Source organism: Fistularia commersonii, chromosome 16, assembly GCF_037954325.1.
Source record: "Fistularia commersonii isolate RoL2024-O1a breed Wild chromosome 16, RoL_Fcom_v1.0, whole genome shotgun sequence".
In the NCBI taxonomy this organism is placed as follows: domain Eukaryota; kingdom Metazoa; phylum Chordata; class Actinopteri; order Syngnathiformes; family Fistulariidae; genus Fistularia; species Fistularia commersonii.
Window position 1 is genome coordinate 2,104,599 of NC_141299.1, and position 16,441 is coordinate 2,121,039.

Below are 16,441 nucleotides of genomic sequence, written 5' to 3' on the forward strand. Positions count from 1 at the left end.
AGAACACCTCTCTGTGTTTTCAATATATTGTGCAGGAGCAACACAACTACCGCGGGAAGTTAAATTCTCTTTTTGAAAAATAAATGTGTTATGATTATAGAATACACAGGAGAGGGACGGCGCATGTGAGATGTTCTGGGCTGAGATGGTTTGGACGTGGACAGAGGAGGGGTGGAGGAGAGCTGGGTACGAGGATGCTGAGGTCGGAGGAAGACCAGAGAGTGAGAGCAGAGGATTAGATGGAGACTGGTGATTGGCTGAAGGTGAGATGGAGGCGGATGATTGGCTGAAGGTGAGATGGAGGCAGGTGATTGGCTGAGGGTTTGATGGAGGTAGGTGATTGGCTGAAGGTTAGATGGAGGAAGGTGATTGGCTGAAGGCTAGATGGAGGAAGGTGATTGGCTGAGGGTTAGATGGAGGCAGGTGATTGGCTGAAGGTTAGATAGAGGCAGGTGAGCTGTCACTGAGATCTTAATCAGCCGGAGAATACGGGACTTACTCTGGAAACACAATAAATGTATTCTAAATGTCGCTGTACTCTGTGCAACGACAATACAAGTCTTGTATCTTGAAAAAAATAAATAAGAGTAAGCGCTGTAATTATCCTAAAAAGTTATCTCAGCAACAGCTTTAGACTCATTGCGGTCCCTGCTCCCAGCTTTAACAGGAGGTTGAACACGGAATAATATATAAAAAAAGGTTGAATCATTTGATGAAAATCAAACCGCATAATTTGGATTTGTGCTCATTTACAACCCAATAACAAGACTTGCATGCATGGCAGAGGTGTCCTGCAGTCCGGGAATTAGAGAAGTCATAGTTGTTACGATGACGCATGAGTTGCATCGACATGACAACCATGTCATCAGTTTGCACGGCTTGAAATATGAAGCGCAATAAAAAATCGCTGTCTCTAAACGGCAGAGCGGTGCTTCCACCACCTCTCGTGGAGGCTGGCGGTCCAATCGTCTCCAGCCCCCCTTCCCCCCGGGGCCGCCATTCTCCGCTCCGCCACACGGTGTCTCACCAGCGTGGCCACGCCGGGACAACCTGCCATCCCCCCCGAACACGAAGGCGAACCGCGGAGGAGCCCCGGCCACCTGATCCGCCCTACGCGGGATTTAATTGCTTCCATATCTGATCGAAGGGGGAGAAACATCTGCGGTTTGGAGAAGATGCAAAGCTCAAGCGGCCGATGAGACTCTTACCCTCCTGCCCTTCGGACCGGAGACGCCCGGACCTCCCCCCTGCCCCTGCGGACCCTAGGAGGCAGGACAGTAGAGATTAGCCATTCGGATTTGGATTTCGGAAGATTAAAAATCACAGATGCGAGGCGGCGCTGGCGAGGACGCCACACTTACAGGCGCGCCTTGCATGCCCACGTCCCCAGGACCTCCTGGCAACCCGGGGTACCCCTTAGATGAAGAAGAGTGTTTGCGTCAGTCGAAGCGGGATCAGTCTATCCTCGCGCACCTCTCAGCTCAGCTTTGGCACTTTTGGTTTTTTATATCGCATGCAGAACACGCGAGGCCTCGGCCGGCGACCCCGAGTTACACATGTTTGAACCAGGAGGTGACTGGATGGACCGGTCCATCACCTCCATCCACGGATGGGCTCCAACCCCCCGACCCTGCTCGCAGTTAATGAACGAATGCCTTTCAGAGTCTCTGACAGTCGGACTCCACTTGGACCGTTCAATGTTTTGATCCCTTCATGAACAACCTGCTAGAAATCTACTGGACACACCCATATTTATATTTTTGGCAATATGCATGCATCTCTAGCGACCCGCCTGCAGATTGTGACCCCATCTTTGGAGATCTGGGACACATTTTGTCAGCGAATCCAAAGCCTTGTATATCACATTTAAATAAAAGCAGACCTCGGAGATGATGGGTGTAATCCGAGCCGTCCGAAGCCTCGACGCTTCCCTCTAATGTGGCATCATTATCGGTCCGACCGCTTTAGAAGAAATCAGCACGGCTTCTTCTGGAAGTCGCAGCGCTGGGATTTACACACACAAACGGTGATTCCATCGCCCAGCCATTCGGCCAGCTGGCCTCCAAATTAGTCATCCCGGAGCGCTTCCAGACGGCCAATCAGTCGTCCCGCCTGCCGGTCTGCCAGCCAGCTAGGTCAGGCCCTTTGCCCGGATCCCGAAAAATCCCAAATCGATCCGAGCGGACGCTGTCGAGGAGCTTCCAGGGATAAAACCCAGCGGCGCTTCCAAAAGGCCGGCGCTGAAGGTTTATTAGCATCTCCGGGGCGAAACAGCCCACGGAGTCTCTCTCTCCTCTCCGCTGCTACTTGGCCACGACAGAGAAAACAATCCGCGGGAATCCGTCCGGCTCCCGCTACGACTGGCAGGCCGAGCGACAGCAAAGCTCCTTCCCGCCACGGTAGTCGCATCGGAGGCAAATATTACACCGCTCTTAACTTGGAGCGATGACACGAGTCTCGCATTCTTCACGGAGTCCACAATCCATCAAAAAGGGTCTAAAACAAAAAGAGTCTAAAACACGGCCAGAAGGTTGGAGCCCGGGGATCTGAGACGCCGACATGGACGTGGGGGGAGCACACGGGGGGATTTTTGCCTGATTTGTGTCTACAGGTGCCGCAAGGACGAAGACCGTGGATCGCTTTTATGAACTGATTGAACAAAAACGTTCCAGTAGTTTAAGTCACGTAGAAGCGGCGGAGGGTTTTACCCGAGGACCTTTCTCTCCCATCGGACCGATTGGACCCGCGGGGCCTCGGTCGCCCTGTGGAGACACAAAGGAAAAAGGCAGGTGAGAGGGGAGGATCATTAAACCATGACCTGACCACAGAGTCACACACACACAAACACAGATGCCTCCATATAGTGGCCCAAGTTAGCAGCTCCCTGATGCTGTTCGCAGACACTCAGCAGAGCAGGTATACCGCAGAGGTCCTTCCATCCATCCATCTTCTCCCGCTTATCCGGAGTCTGGTGTCGGGGGCAGCAGCCGGTGAAGCCCAGACCTCCCTCCAGCTCCTCTGGGGCACCCCGAGGTGCTCCAAGGCCAGCCTGGAGACATAGTCCTGCGTGTTCTGGGTCTTCCCTGCAGTCTCCTCCCAGATGGACCTGCCTGGAATATCTCCCCCTGGGAGGCGTCCAGGAGGCATCCTGACCAGATGCAGAGCCACCTCATCTGGCCCCTCTCTTTGAGGAGGAGCAGTGGCTCTACTCTGAGTTCCTCCCGGATGACTGACCTTTTCACCTATCTCTAAGGGAGTGCGGAGAAATTTTGTCCGCTTGCATCCGCGATCTGGCTCTTTGGTTCACTACGCACAGCTTGTGACCATAGGTGAGGATGGGAACGTAGATCCACAGCTTAATTGAGAGATTCGCCTTCTGGCTCAGCTCCCTCTTCACCATGAGAGATCGGTACAAAGTCCGCATCGCTGCAGACGCCGCACCGATCCGCCCGTCCATCTCCAGATCCGAGGTACTTGAACTCCTCCACTCGGGGCAGGACCTCTTCCCCGACCCGGAGTGGCCATTCCACCTGTTTCCAGTTGAGCTGCGTCTTAGATTTGGAGGCGTCAATCCTCATCCCGGCCGCTTCACACTTCACGCTCCAGTGAGAGCTGGATCACGGCCTGATGAAGCCAACAGAACCACATCATCTGCAAAAAGCAGAGACTTGATCCTGCGGTCACCAAACCGGATTCCCTTCAAATTCTGTCCGTAAAAGTAATGAATAGAATGGGTAACAAAGGGCAGCCCTGGTGAAGTCCAACTCTCACCGGAAATGAGTCCGACTTACAACCGGCAATGCGGCCCAAGCTCCGAAACCGATCATGCAGGGACCAAACGCCTTCCCCGGGTCCACAAAACACATGTAGACTGGTTGGGCGAACTCCCGTGCCCCCTCGAGGACTCTGCCGAGGGTATAGAGCCGGTCCACTGTTCCACGACCAGGACGGAAACCCCACTGCTCCTCCTAACTCCGAGGTTCAAGGACCCGGCGGACCCTCTTCTCCAGCACCACTGAATAGACCTTACCAGGGAGGCTGAGGAGTGTGATACCCTGTAGTTGGAGAACACCCTCCGGTCCCCCTTTTTAAAACCCTTGGGTAAAATGCTTTCACGCAAATTTGCCTGAGAGTTTGCGTCTCCCTGGGATCCGGACGCCGGGGAAACGCAGGCTGGCGTGCCGCGAGCGCAGCCGTTCTGTATAATGGCAATGGAATTTGTGGGCTGTCCGGGAACGGGCGGCGCTGACAGATTGAATGAGGAGGAGGCTTTCGCATAAAAGCGGCCGGTTGACAAGCGTGAGTCTGACAAGCGGGAGGCTTTGCATCACGGGAACATGTTCTGACACACAAGCGGGGGCTTCTGGATGGGAAGGAGAGCAGAGGAACGGAGGCGGACGGCAGGAGGGCTTCATGTCCAACATCAACGCCAGCTGGCCAGCAGAGAACAGATGATCTCGACCTCTTTTTTTAAAGCTGAAAGGCAATTTTGGAGCAGATGGGCTCTCTAGAATACACCGCAGCGAATGAACGAGCAGCAAAGGTGTCTGCTGACGAGAAGCAGCGGCCGATGATGACTGACGGCCTAATGATGGAAAAGCGCACTTCTTACCTTCTCACCAGGAACTCCCATCGTCCCAGCCATCCCGGCCAGGCCCGCTGGACCCTGCAACAAAGACCAGAGGAGGAAATGTTTTGGTACACACACACACATACACACACACACACATGCATGCGCGCACGTCGGCAGAAAGCGCGCCACTTGGAGAATCCGATCTTCGTTTGTCTCAGCTCGATTTCACCAAAGCTGTTTTGACACTTGGAATGAAGGGGGTCAAAGGTCACGGCGTGAGGTAAAAAAACGAAGACGACACAAGCACTGACTGTGCTTAAGCTATAATTGTTCTGTGGATCCGTCCAAATGAGGAAAAAGGCCGCAGCTTTGAAAAGGTCCTGAAACCTGACGTGTCACCGTCTGACTGGAGCCCATGGGTGGGGATCGAGAGGAAAATCAGAGAGTCTGAAGGAGAAATCCATCTCAAACCAAATCATGCTTTTATATAAGGTGGCCTTCTGCTCTTTAGGGAGTCTGGGAGGATCGTGGATCAGCGTGATGGAGCTTCAAATTGGCAGTGAAGACGGCGAGGGGGAAGAATATCCAAAAAGCAAAAACAATGAGGACCTAGAACAGAAGCCCGTGGCTCTCCTCCAGGATGAGAAAGCAGATAAATGGCTAACCTCCGAGGGGTGATGAACTTTCATCTTGGAGACCAGATGGCCCCCAGAAAGAGTGCTGTGATGCAGGGAGTCAACCATACGGACCAGCAAAGAGAAATCGACTGCAGACTGGATGGGACCTTTTGGCAAAGCGACAGTAAGATGGGAAGGATCCAGTGGACGAGGAGCCTCTCATCACAGATACTGAACAATGGTTGTATTTCTTGAAAAGAGTGCGGGCCGACAAGAAAGGACAGCTTCTTTCTTGGTTCGGGGAAGACTGAGGAGCAGGATTTCATCTCGCACAAGATCTTTGGAAACATCTCACCTGTCGCCAAGTAAAAATCCTTCTGCAGGAGACGTCAACATTGTCAGGTCACAAGGAGAAGAAGAAACGCATGAGAGGGAACTCAAAAATGGCGGAACTGAAGAAACATCTCAGCTCAGGAAGAAGTTTTGGAGAATTTTCTAAACCACCACTGATCAATAAGTGCCCACACATGTTCGGACATTAGTCATACGTGTACAACAACCAGGTGTTATGGCAATTCATCCTGGAGTGAAAGGCCCGGTCCTCCTTTCCAAGAGGGGTCTGGCCTGGACCAAGAACGAGCACCACAGGTCGGTGCCAGTGCAGAGAGAAGGTCCCGTCCAGGGAGCTCCTGGACTTCAGCCCGGCAGAGGGAGCTTTAACAGGAGCATACCAGAGGGTACCAGAAGTCTGGCAGGGAAAGGACTCGTAGCACGGACGGTTTCTCTGCAACATCTCGGTGCAGGAGGAGAGCGAAGAGGAAAGCGTCATGGAGTCTACGGATTCACACAAGCGCAAATCACCCCGGTGAAGGACCTCCTCGCTGGGAACATACTAAATAAAGTCAATAAGTGGGCTATCGAATGAGTTTAACCACTTCCAGAGCAGCCTCCTGGGAGCGGGGCTGCGGTTTGGACCCGGACCAGCCTCTTCCCAGCAGACATGGGTGGCTGAGGACCAACCCCACAGCGAGAGCACTTCAAGGAGTCACACACACACACACACACACACACACACACACATACACACACAAACACACATATGTGGGAAAATCTACTTCCATTTGATCAAATCTGTCACTACATGGGAGGGACAGAGCTGACGGTTTACCCGAGTGCAGCAGGAATAGGAGCTGCGGGCAAACACCCAGCCACACACTTAGCTTATCAAAACATCTGAACCTCTCTGAACGCCGGGGTCGGAATAACTGCCGTGGCCGCCCCTCCCGCAGACCACCGCCAGTTGTTTCGGGATTAAAAAGTGCCACTTTCTGTCTGCCGTGTTTGCTTCTCGCACACTTCCATGTCCAAACCATCCGGCAGGATTCTACATGCCTGCTGCGTGTAGAATTTTATATCTTTACCTTCTTCTTCAAATGTCCCCACCGATGGATAAAGAGTTAGCATGAAATAGGCGGCACAAAACCAGGGTTCGCCGAGGTGCTTCCGGCGGCTGCCGTTCTTCGGAGAAGTTACGAAACTCCTAGATGATTGAGCTCTCGAGGGGAACGGTGTCACCGCTCATTCGTCTATACGTGACGGGAAAATCAAATAACCCGGCTTCGACATGTAAACTACATGTGCGAGCACACCCGTAGCCGTGTGGGGTCGGCGCTTCGCTCGAGGGGCTGGTTTGAAGCGGAAACGCAGAGCGGGTTTTCCAAACGGACGTGCCGGAAAGTCGGCCCGAGGGGTCGACCTTGGGTCAACCTCCTCAACAACGCTCCCTCTCAGGTCCGACGCGTCTAATTTATTTGTAAAGTGACGTAATGCCATCCATTTGGGGCGCCATATGTTTTGGGGCTTCAAAGAGCTTCTTCCCTGTAACGGCTTAATCCTTCTCATATGTGCGCCGTAGCCGCCGCGCCGCGCTCGTTGCCTGCGCTACGCACAGAATGCAAATATTAACATTAAGAGGCCTCGCGGAGGAAGCGTCGCTTTGATTGCGATTCGAGCGCTCCGGACGTTCAAGGAAGGACACGTCCCGTTCCTCCGGGGTTCTCGGGTTCCGTACGAACAAAAGAATTTCGAGTCTTCAAGTAATACCACTTGTCGTACGCGCCACTCCGAGCAGAGGACATCAGGGATGGAGTCATAAACAAAGCGTGTAAACAGGAATGAGGTCATCGCAGAAGATCTTCGCTCACGAGACGGGATTTTATTCACGTTGAAAGCGGGTGAACCGCCGCTCGGAGAACGGATGAAGGAATGCGGCGAGGAGCAACCCGCGGCCACGTTACCTCCCTCCGCCGTCAACAGACGCTCACCTGCGGCCCCGCCTTTCCCACGTTTCCAATGTCCCCTTTCTCTCCCTGTGGGCAGAACACAACCGACAGACTGCGGGTTACTTTCCTGTCATTAAAATGTTTTTAACCGCCCCGCTAAGAGCACAGGGTTCGCAGGAATTACAAGACAAACACACACAAGGCATGGAATTAATCTGCGTTGCTTCACGCTCTGGTTTGCCACCAGTATAATGACTGTTTGTCCTTTTAATAAAGAGAACACAAAAAAGGCTCCACATACACAAATTAGGCCACTTTGGCGCCCAAGAATTTGTATAATCAAAACTATTTGTCAGCTAAAAGTGTTATTGCTGTTATTAGCTGATATGTGAAAGAGTCCTCTGTGAAAGAAGCTAACTGAGAATGAGGAAAAAAAAAGGAAACTGAAACTGGCATTTTTAAGAACAAGCACCTGGACTTGTATCCCATTTAAACACAAATTTCATGATTATTTTCTGTGATAAACACTTTTTAAATGGAACACACTGTTTGTGTGTGTGTGTGTGTGTGTGTGTGTGTGTGTGTGTGTTTGAGTGTGTAAACATGTCACAAAGAAAGTGTACTTTCCAGAGTTACTGTGGTTTATGCTCACGCGGTTCATTTCACGCATTAGCGTGTCTCGAACGCACACAGATGCGTATAATAATATGATAATAAAATAATAATTATAGTAATAATAATAAACAGATCACTTCAGCCGCAAAAATACTTCAAGACGAGACATTGGATAAATATAGAATTCAGATGGGCGTCTGGAAACAACCAAACCAGACCCACCTGCAAACCATCTGGACCTGGTTCACCAATGTGGCCTTTCCTGCCTGGTCGCCCCTAAAGACACACACATACACAGAATGACACAATATGATTAGTGCATGTGATGTGATATACCAGCAGGCAGAGTGTGTTATTGAAACCACCTGTGTGTGTGTGTGTGTGCGTGTGTGTGTGTGTGTGTGTGTGTGTGTGTGTGTTCGTGTCTGGGCGTTCTTACGGTTGGGCCGGCGTTGCCAGGTGGGCCGAGAGGTCCTTCATCACCCTGCAGACATACAGCAGAGCTAAAGTACGCACAGATTTGCACACACACACACACACACACACACACACACACACACTGTCACTTGTACACACAACACTCCAAAGGTCTGGTAAATACTACGAGAGGAAAAACCGCCCTTGCAGGAGGAACAAACACCAGAAAAAAAAACACAAATAGCAGGACCTTCCCCATCCTCTCGCCTCTGCATCTGGACCTGGCCACCTCTCGTCCATGGAAAAGGACCAGAGGGTGAAGCCAAAAGTTCGTTCACACTCACAGAAGAGCTTCAGAGAGCTGGAAGGAGGCGTCCATTTGGCACCAGTCTCATCTTTGCTGTAGCAAAAGTATGATTTGACTCCAGAAGACGATGACTGGCGTTGTACTACACGGATCAGATGTTGTAATGTGTAGACCAGTCATTGTGCGGTGTAGACCAGGGATGGGCAAACTTTTTGGCTCGGGGACCGCATTGACTTTTAAAATTTGACGGACGAGCCGGGTCAGCACAGGATACGATACATATAAAAAAAAAAACGTATTTGTTAAAAGTACATATCAAACTCGTCTGACATTTGTCTGAACATTGTCTGACATTTGCTTTGAAAATAAAACCATTGTGGTTTTGAAGGCTCTGACGTTTGATCGCATTTCATGCACGAACCGTTTTTTTCCCTTGTGGCTTCACGTATGTCAACAGTAAAGGCTAAATTACAAAGCCAGTCTGTGTCATTCAGCTCAGGAAAATTCTCAAGTGTTCTCAAAGAGCTCCAAAAATGAAATAATCTCCTGTTTGAGCCCCCACATTCGTTGATCCAACTCAATAATTGATCCCAATTCAAATCAAGTATGAATTCTGTCCAATCAGTGTACTAAGACCAGTCATTCGAGTAGATAGACCAGTCATTGTACTTTGCAGACCAGTCATTGTAGTGGGTAGAGCAGGCACTGTACTGGGTAGAGCAGGCATTGTACTACTTAGACCAGTCATTGTACTGTGTAGACCAGTCATTGTACTGCGTAGACCAATCATTGTACTGTTTAGATGAGTCATTGTACTACTTGGAACAGTCACTATACTACATAGACCAATCATTGTATTGAGTAGACCAGTCAGTGTATCAAGACCGGTCACTATGCGAGATAGACCAGTCATTGTACTTTGTAGACCAGTCACTGTACTACTTAGACCAGTCACTATATAACATAGACCAATCATTGTACTGTTTAGACCAGTCATGGTACTGTGTAGACCAGTCAGTGTATTAAGACCAGTCACTATACGAGATAGACCAGTCATTGTGCTGTTTAGTCCAGTTATTGTACTGCTTGAAGCTGTCCCTGACTGTCCTCTGCAGGTGTTCCATGTGTGGCCAGTATTGCTGTTGTAAATGAGCGGACGTTGCTGAGCCGGTGCGTGCGCTGCATGGCTGATGGCGTTCCCTGGTCTAAATGGCCGTGTTTGCTTGTTGAGTAAGTGGTTTGAAAATGAAATTACAAAGGTCACATTCTTCTAAAATAGACTTTACAGGCTTTTAAAAGACCTTTCAGGGGCTGTAAATGGACGGAGCTCACGGTGTTTTATCGTCCATCTAAGCTCTAGAGTAAAGTGAAAGGCCTGTCCCTTATCTTTCGACAACCTCATGTTTATTTTTCTTATTAAAAGGCCATAGAAGTTATTTCGGCTTAATTCTTTAATGCAGTTTGGCTAGCTTGGCTTTTTAGTAAAAGAGAGAGGCTTGTTGTGATTTTGTCGGGTTCCAAGTATTTAGGGCCGGTGCCAAATGGACTGGCGGCTCGGTGGGAGCGTAAGCAGGCTGCTGCCTGTTCAGCCTCCAAAGATTCACCCAACCGCAGTTTTATTGCCAGAGCCCTCAGTGACACCTGGCATCGGCGGCGCCGGGTGCTTCCAGCCGACGAGGGCCAAACCGCCTTTTCCTCCCGGCGCTCATTTAATTAAGCATCAATCTCCTTTTTCATTTCACGGGTCGAAGAGTGCATGTTCGGTCTGACACGTTTATTTTCGCGGCACCTTGAATGTTTGAGTACTTCTTTCGATCACTTTACCCCGAAAATAAAATCGAATAAACGAGACTCTTACGGACCTGCTCTTTTCTTTTCCTGCACGAACAACGCTTTAAATCAGAGCTAGTAAAGTGGTTTTCTGGTGAACCTCTTGTTTCCCCCCTAATGAGCGCAGCATCCCTTTCCTGTGGCTAGCGGCACAATCCGGCAGAATTATGCGGGAACAGAACGCACGGGTGGAGGTTCTCTAAGGAGGCTGAATTTCGTTCTGCAAATATTCATTTGGGAAAGATAATATCCTGGAAATTTTGTTTGGTGACCAAAATAGGATCTCCTGTAAACCGCCTGCGGGTCACGGGTCCGTGTCCTCCGACCGCTGCTTCCTGGGGTTTGTTTTGCCCCTCGCACCCTGCCATGCAGTTCTTGTCCAAACCACTGAAAATCAATGAAGTCTATGAAAGAAAACACACTTCAATATAAACGCTACTCTTTGTCTCAGCGCCGTTTGGTGATTAATGCGATGTGAACACCGCGTCGGTGACGAGTCGTGCTGCGCTGCGCGATGCACGCTTCCCAAAGACCTCTGCCGCCCTTTTTCCAGGGCCGGAAAATTTTTAGCGCTGTTTTTATAAGCACCCAAAGTGGAATAATGAGTCATCTAATGGAACATGCCTCGAGAGATATCAAGGAAAAAAAACAAAAAGCAACCATTGAAGACTTGACGATTCAGCCGTCGGAGATATGGCAGGATGCTTAACGAGAACATCTGTCAGCCCCAAGCTCTCCTCAAACCGGTGATTACATGGAAATCTTTGATGAGCCTTTTCCACTTTCTGTGTCTCCAATGACTCCAGCGGCAGGTAGAGCTAAGCTAGCTAGCGAGCCGCTACTATTCACCTCTGTTCCCTTCATGCCGGGGGGGCCTGGTGGTCCTCTGGCACCTTGCAGACCCTGAAACACAAAGCAACGATTACGCCGGACGTCGTCCTCGCTTTGCAGTCACACGTTTGAGGAGGCGAGGAGGAGATGTTCAAGCCGCTCGCTGTACCTTTGGCCCGGGTGGACCATTGGGACCCGGAACACCGATGTCTCCTGGAAAACCCTTGGAAAAACAGGAGGAGAGTGTCATTTTCCTTCCCGTGACTGATGGGTCGAGTGCCACACATGAAATCAACCCATTGTATCTTTGTGTACATTACAGGTGGAGCGGGCTTACGCCACATGGCAAAGCTACAGCAGAAAGTATCATGCAAACACCTGCATAAGACCGAGACAGGTGCGGCCTTGCCCCCGCCTGGATTGGCAGACTTCTAACAAGCCGACGTGAAGGCGGAGACGGATTGTTACAAAGCTGATAGAAGGCGAATCCCTTCGGGCGGGCCTGCCACGGCACTATCAATCACCGCGGAAAATATGCCTGCGAGCCGTGGCCTGCGTGACCTCTGCTCGTGATACGTTTCTGAGCGCGCCGTTTAGGAAATTTTCCCTTCTTCCGACGCACGTTTCCAATGACCAACGTGACAAGAACTAGAGTGTTGGAGATGCAGGACCAGCACGTGCACGTGCAGGGACAAGAGACAACATGATCGGTGTTTAGATTCCATACGTGAGCTTCAAAAGCGTCAGGGAGAGAAGAACATCGGCCTCTCTTCGCGCTAAACCGGGGGTTTAACGCACATATGAAGTCAAGGACCCGAGCCAGATGCTGTGCAAGAGGTCTTGAAATCGCTTTGCAACTGGATAACTTTCACCCGTTCACACACTGATGGCAGAGGAGCTGCCGTGCGAGGCGCTAACCAGACCACTGAGGGGCAACCCCTGGGTTCAGGGTCATGCGGACAGGAGGAGGGTATTGAACCGCCGACCTTCCGCTTTGGAGGAACGCCCCGTCTGCTGGATCTCCTGCTGGAGTCCTCGGGACAACAAATGTGATAGCACTGCACCTTAAAGCTGTTTGGCAGCTGCTGCAAAACAATAACCAAAGGACACGGGACTCGATGAACCTCACTAACCTCTGCTAGATATGTCTATGGAGGTTCTCTGGAGATACCACATCATCAAAAACCTCTGGAAGCACAGTCATCCCAATTGCAAGGACAGGGTTGCAAAGCCAAGTCAGTAGCAAGCTGCTAATGATGGAGAACCAGCATCCGGTATGACCGTGGAGGTTCTCGGTCATCCAGGTCATGATAAATTCTCATCAAAATTTTCTTCTCGTACCAACTGGACTTGTATTTAATCCCTCGGAGGCGATTCGCCCCCTTCAGTTCTGGACTGAAGAAGTGCAGTTGCCAAGACAAGACAAGAAAATTTCGATAAAAATTCACCAAGACCCGAATGACTGAGAGCCTCCACAGATATCATCACTGAACACATCCACATGTAAGGTCACTCCTTGTCTGATATTAGCGACTGTCAGATTGGGATACAGAGGGATTTGTATTTACCTCACAACTCACTGTGTTTCCTGACTCCATCAACAACTCCAACATATCAACAAACGGTGAAAATGTCAAAGTGCTGCAGGCGAGCGTTAAGCTTTCAAGTAATTGAACTGAAAGTAAACACAGAGCAGAGCCTAAATCATTTTGTGTGTCAAAACCCAGCCCTCCTTGACAAGATAATGAATTTGAAGGCAACGCCAAGCCAGGACCTCGGCAGCGTATTGTCTCCGGACTACTTTCTGTCTCCTGGAACGAGAACACTCTCGCCATTGTTTGTCAGCCATACCGCCAGACCGTCATCTCGCTTTTTAGTGTCTATTTCTGTCACCCCGGATTCACAGAGGATTCCTTGAAACCTCCTTGCGCGGGTTCAGAACAGGAGATGTTATGTATGCATGGCGGCCAGCGTGGACGACGCATGATGCTTTTCATGCCAGAGGATTGTGGTCCGGGGCGTCCCAACGATTGGGAGGCAGGCGGTTCAATCCCCCCTCCTGTCCGCATGACAAGGTGTCCTCGGGCAAAGACCGTGGACCCCCAGTTGGTCCCGATGGTCTGGTCAGCACCTTGCGTGGCAGCACTGCTGCAACTGGAGCATGTGAACAGGTGGAAGTAGTCCGTCGCAACTCTGTATATCAGTGGAGACCATGTGAAGTGGCTGGATGGATAATCATTAGCTTAGTTAGCGGTACAATGTCAAACCCCAATGGCAGTGGGATTCAAGATCACCTGCAGAACTGACAGCTGCTCTCCAGAGAGTCCAGCCACACGCACGCCGATGTTCACCGTGCATTAATAAGCAATGGCTCATCATTTGCATAGGCAGCCGCGCACCGAGAAGCTGTTTGCGGGTTGATCTTTTGGACATTTCTGTTGTGGAGAATGTACCATTTTATCCAAAAGCGAAAACTTCTACGAAAACGTCGGAAGTAGTAAACCGTGCTGTACGCCTCTGTACATGTCGAAACATTTGGGCTCAAATTGCCCTTATATTTTATCATAAGCGGTGAGAGTTTCAAGGAGGGCCTACCTCTGGTCCTGGAGGCCCAGGAGGTCCTTGGACGCCCAGCTCACCAATTTTACCCTGACGGGGAAAAAAAAACAAACCAAGAATTACTTCCGTCAGTTATGCTTTTTTTTCTGTCAACAGCTGAACCAACTTCCTTTGAGGACCTTGAAGGGAGTCCAGAGAAATCCCAAGCCCGTTATAATATCGTATCGATTTGTCAGAGAAAAGGCTTCGGATCTCGGTCTCATACGTCCTCTGATACCCGGAGGTGGGCCGATTGATTAGATCTTCTATAGTTGGGATGGTACCCTCGCCGTATGTCAAATAGTCCCAAAGATCGGAGGCGCATTTCTAGAAAGTAATATCAAACTGACAATCATCTCCGTGACGGTCGGTCCACCTTTGCCGGAGCGTCTAAACGTGAAGCGTCCAAACCAAAAGGCGCTCTTGCGGCAGAAGGGCGTTCTTGGCATCAGTGAAGGCTTCAATGAAAGCCTCATCTGCAGCGAGGCTGGGTGCCGCAGCCAAGCGGCCCAAAGGTGATGACGCACTGCTCTGCTCCCAGAGAGGCACTGACATCGGCGGCTAGCGGTTTGTCCGGCCTTCCCTCACGGCGACTGCCATACAACACATCATCCGGCGGCCGCACGCTTTGGCTCGACTTCCCGCGCCGACGCCGAGGCTTCATCGAAGACAGCCTGCTCTCCAGCCACGCGGGGGGCGCCTTGTCAAGGCGGTTCGTAACAAGGACTTTAGAAGAAGGAAAACATCTGGGTTTAATCCCACGGCCTCAATAACGAGTCCCTCACGGGCTGTTTCATTGTCCTTTTGTTTTCTGTTGAAAGTCTTCTTGGTCAGTGGTAGAAGGGGACGATCCGACAGGCTTCACTTTACGGGATAACTAAAGTCCAGATCTCACTGCGGCGGTTTGGTCTACGACAGAAAATCCCCCGTGAAGCCCGCAGACCGACGAGAACATACCTGAGGTCCGGGTTTCCCTCTGGGACCAGGAGGACCCGGCACGCCGGCAGCACCCTGGAGCGGACGGACACACAACACTCACGTCAGGCGATTATGGAGAGCGGGGACGGCGCGAAAGGCGTGAATTTAACAGATTTCGACGTAAAAACCAGAAAGACTTTACACTTTAAATGGAACATAAAATGAGTCTGGCAAATAAAATACAATGGATTTTGGCGAGTTAACAGCGCAGCTTTACCAGCATAAGACTTTCACACTCTTGCCAACAACACCCAAATAACGGCGGCTTCATTCTGAGAATAAATATGAGTAAAAGATACTTAAATTTGACATATAAAGGATGAATCTGAAGCGCTTTGTTGAGCAAACGCATCAACATGATCGCATTTGCGAAGGCGTGCGCGGCGACGTGAGCGTCCTCTCTCGATTAACGACGACCGATTATAGGTCCGTGCACTTCGGGGCGCGTCACCTACCTTGTCCCCCTGGTAGCCCATCTCTCCTGGTTCGCCCCTCTGTCCCACTTCACCCTGGGTTTCACAGCATCACACAGAGATATAAGACGGCGCCGACCCTCCACAGCGTCCACAAATACCACGGCGGGTGACTAATAATCGGACAAAGACGCTATTATTTCAATCTTTTTCAATCGGCTTGTAAAGCTAGCGAGGCGGGACGTCTGCCCGTGCAAGAACCTCTTTGTAATAATTGTGATTATGTGAGCCGGTCTAGTGACACATCACACAGAGAGACTGCAATAATATAAATATTTAGATCACCTTATCACCTTTCAATCCGGGCAGGCCAGCTCGTCCCGCTGGGCCCTGCCAGAGAGACAGGAAGGGAGGCAGCGGAGAGGGAGAGCGGAGAGGGGAGGAAGCGTAAGGGATTAACCGAATATCGGTCCAGCTCCATCCCGACTTGATTTGTTTTCGTGTCCGAGAAACCGGGGCGGAGGTGAGGAGGCGGAGGACGATTAGCGAACAAAATGCTGACTTTCTGGGGGAAAAGGAGGAGGTTGGTTTGTAATCCCAAGCCTCCCGGCTAACCGGCCTTTGCCTTTCACCCCTCCACCGTTTCATCCTCCTTCGCTTCTTGTTTCCGCCGGATCTTTGGAAGTCAGCCGGTCCTGGTCGTCCGACAACCAGAAGCTACTTCTTCACGTGTTTAAGCATCGCTTATCAATTAACATTCGTCTTCCATTCCTTTTCCAGCGGGCGCTTCTCGGTAATTGTCAGACGATCGGTAACCAATTGTGATTTGGGTAAAATTACATGATTGCCCTGGACTGTGGTTCAGGTTTTTGAATAAGAACAAATCAGTTTTTCGGGACGACGCGAGATTTCAATGCAATTTTGCTAAAAAATGAATACAATGATTGACAGGTTTCTCAAAGCAAATCGATACTTTAGCT

General features: G+C 50.6%; 1 protein-coding gene across 2 annotated transcripts in view; it reads right to left on the reverse strand.

The window, feature by feature from the left end:
* The window catches only part of col24a1 (collagen type XXIV alpha 1), a 74,361-nt gene that overhangs the window by 23,812 nt on the left and 34,108 nt on the right, over window positions 1-16,441 (reverse strand). For both annotated transcript variants that reach the window (XM_086162032.1, XM_086162031.1), the window contains 13 exons: window positions 15,807-15,851; window positions 15,504-15,557; window positions 15,028-15,081; window positions 14,068-14,121; window positions 11,642-11,695; window positions 11,491-11,544; window positions 8,527-8,571; window positions 8,310-8,363; window positions 7,515-7,559; window positions 4,613-4,666; window positions 2,709-2,762; window positions 1,362-1,415; window positions 1,209-1,262 (listed from right to left, as the gene is read on the reverse strand). In XM_086162032.1, coding sequence (XP_086018158.1) covers window positions 1,209-1,262; window positions 1,362-1,415; window positions 2,709-2,762; window positions 4,613-4,666; window positions 7,515-7,559; window positions 8,310-8,363; window positions 8,527-8,571; window positions 11,491-11,544; window positions 11,642-11,695; window positions 14,068-14,121; window positions 15,028-15,081; window positions 15,504-15,557; window positions 15,807-15,851 — 675 coding nt within the window. The remainder of the gene's footprint in view (window positions 1-1,208; window positions 1,263-1,361; window positions 1,416-2,708; window positions 2,763-4,612; window positions 4,667-7,514; window positions 7,560-8,309; window positions 8,364-8,526; window positions 8,572-11,490; window positions 11,545-11,641; window positions 11,696-14,067; window positions 14,122-15,027; window positions 15,082-15,503; window positions 15,558-15,806; window positions 15,852-16,441) is intronic.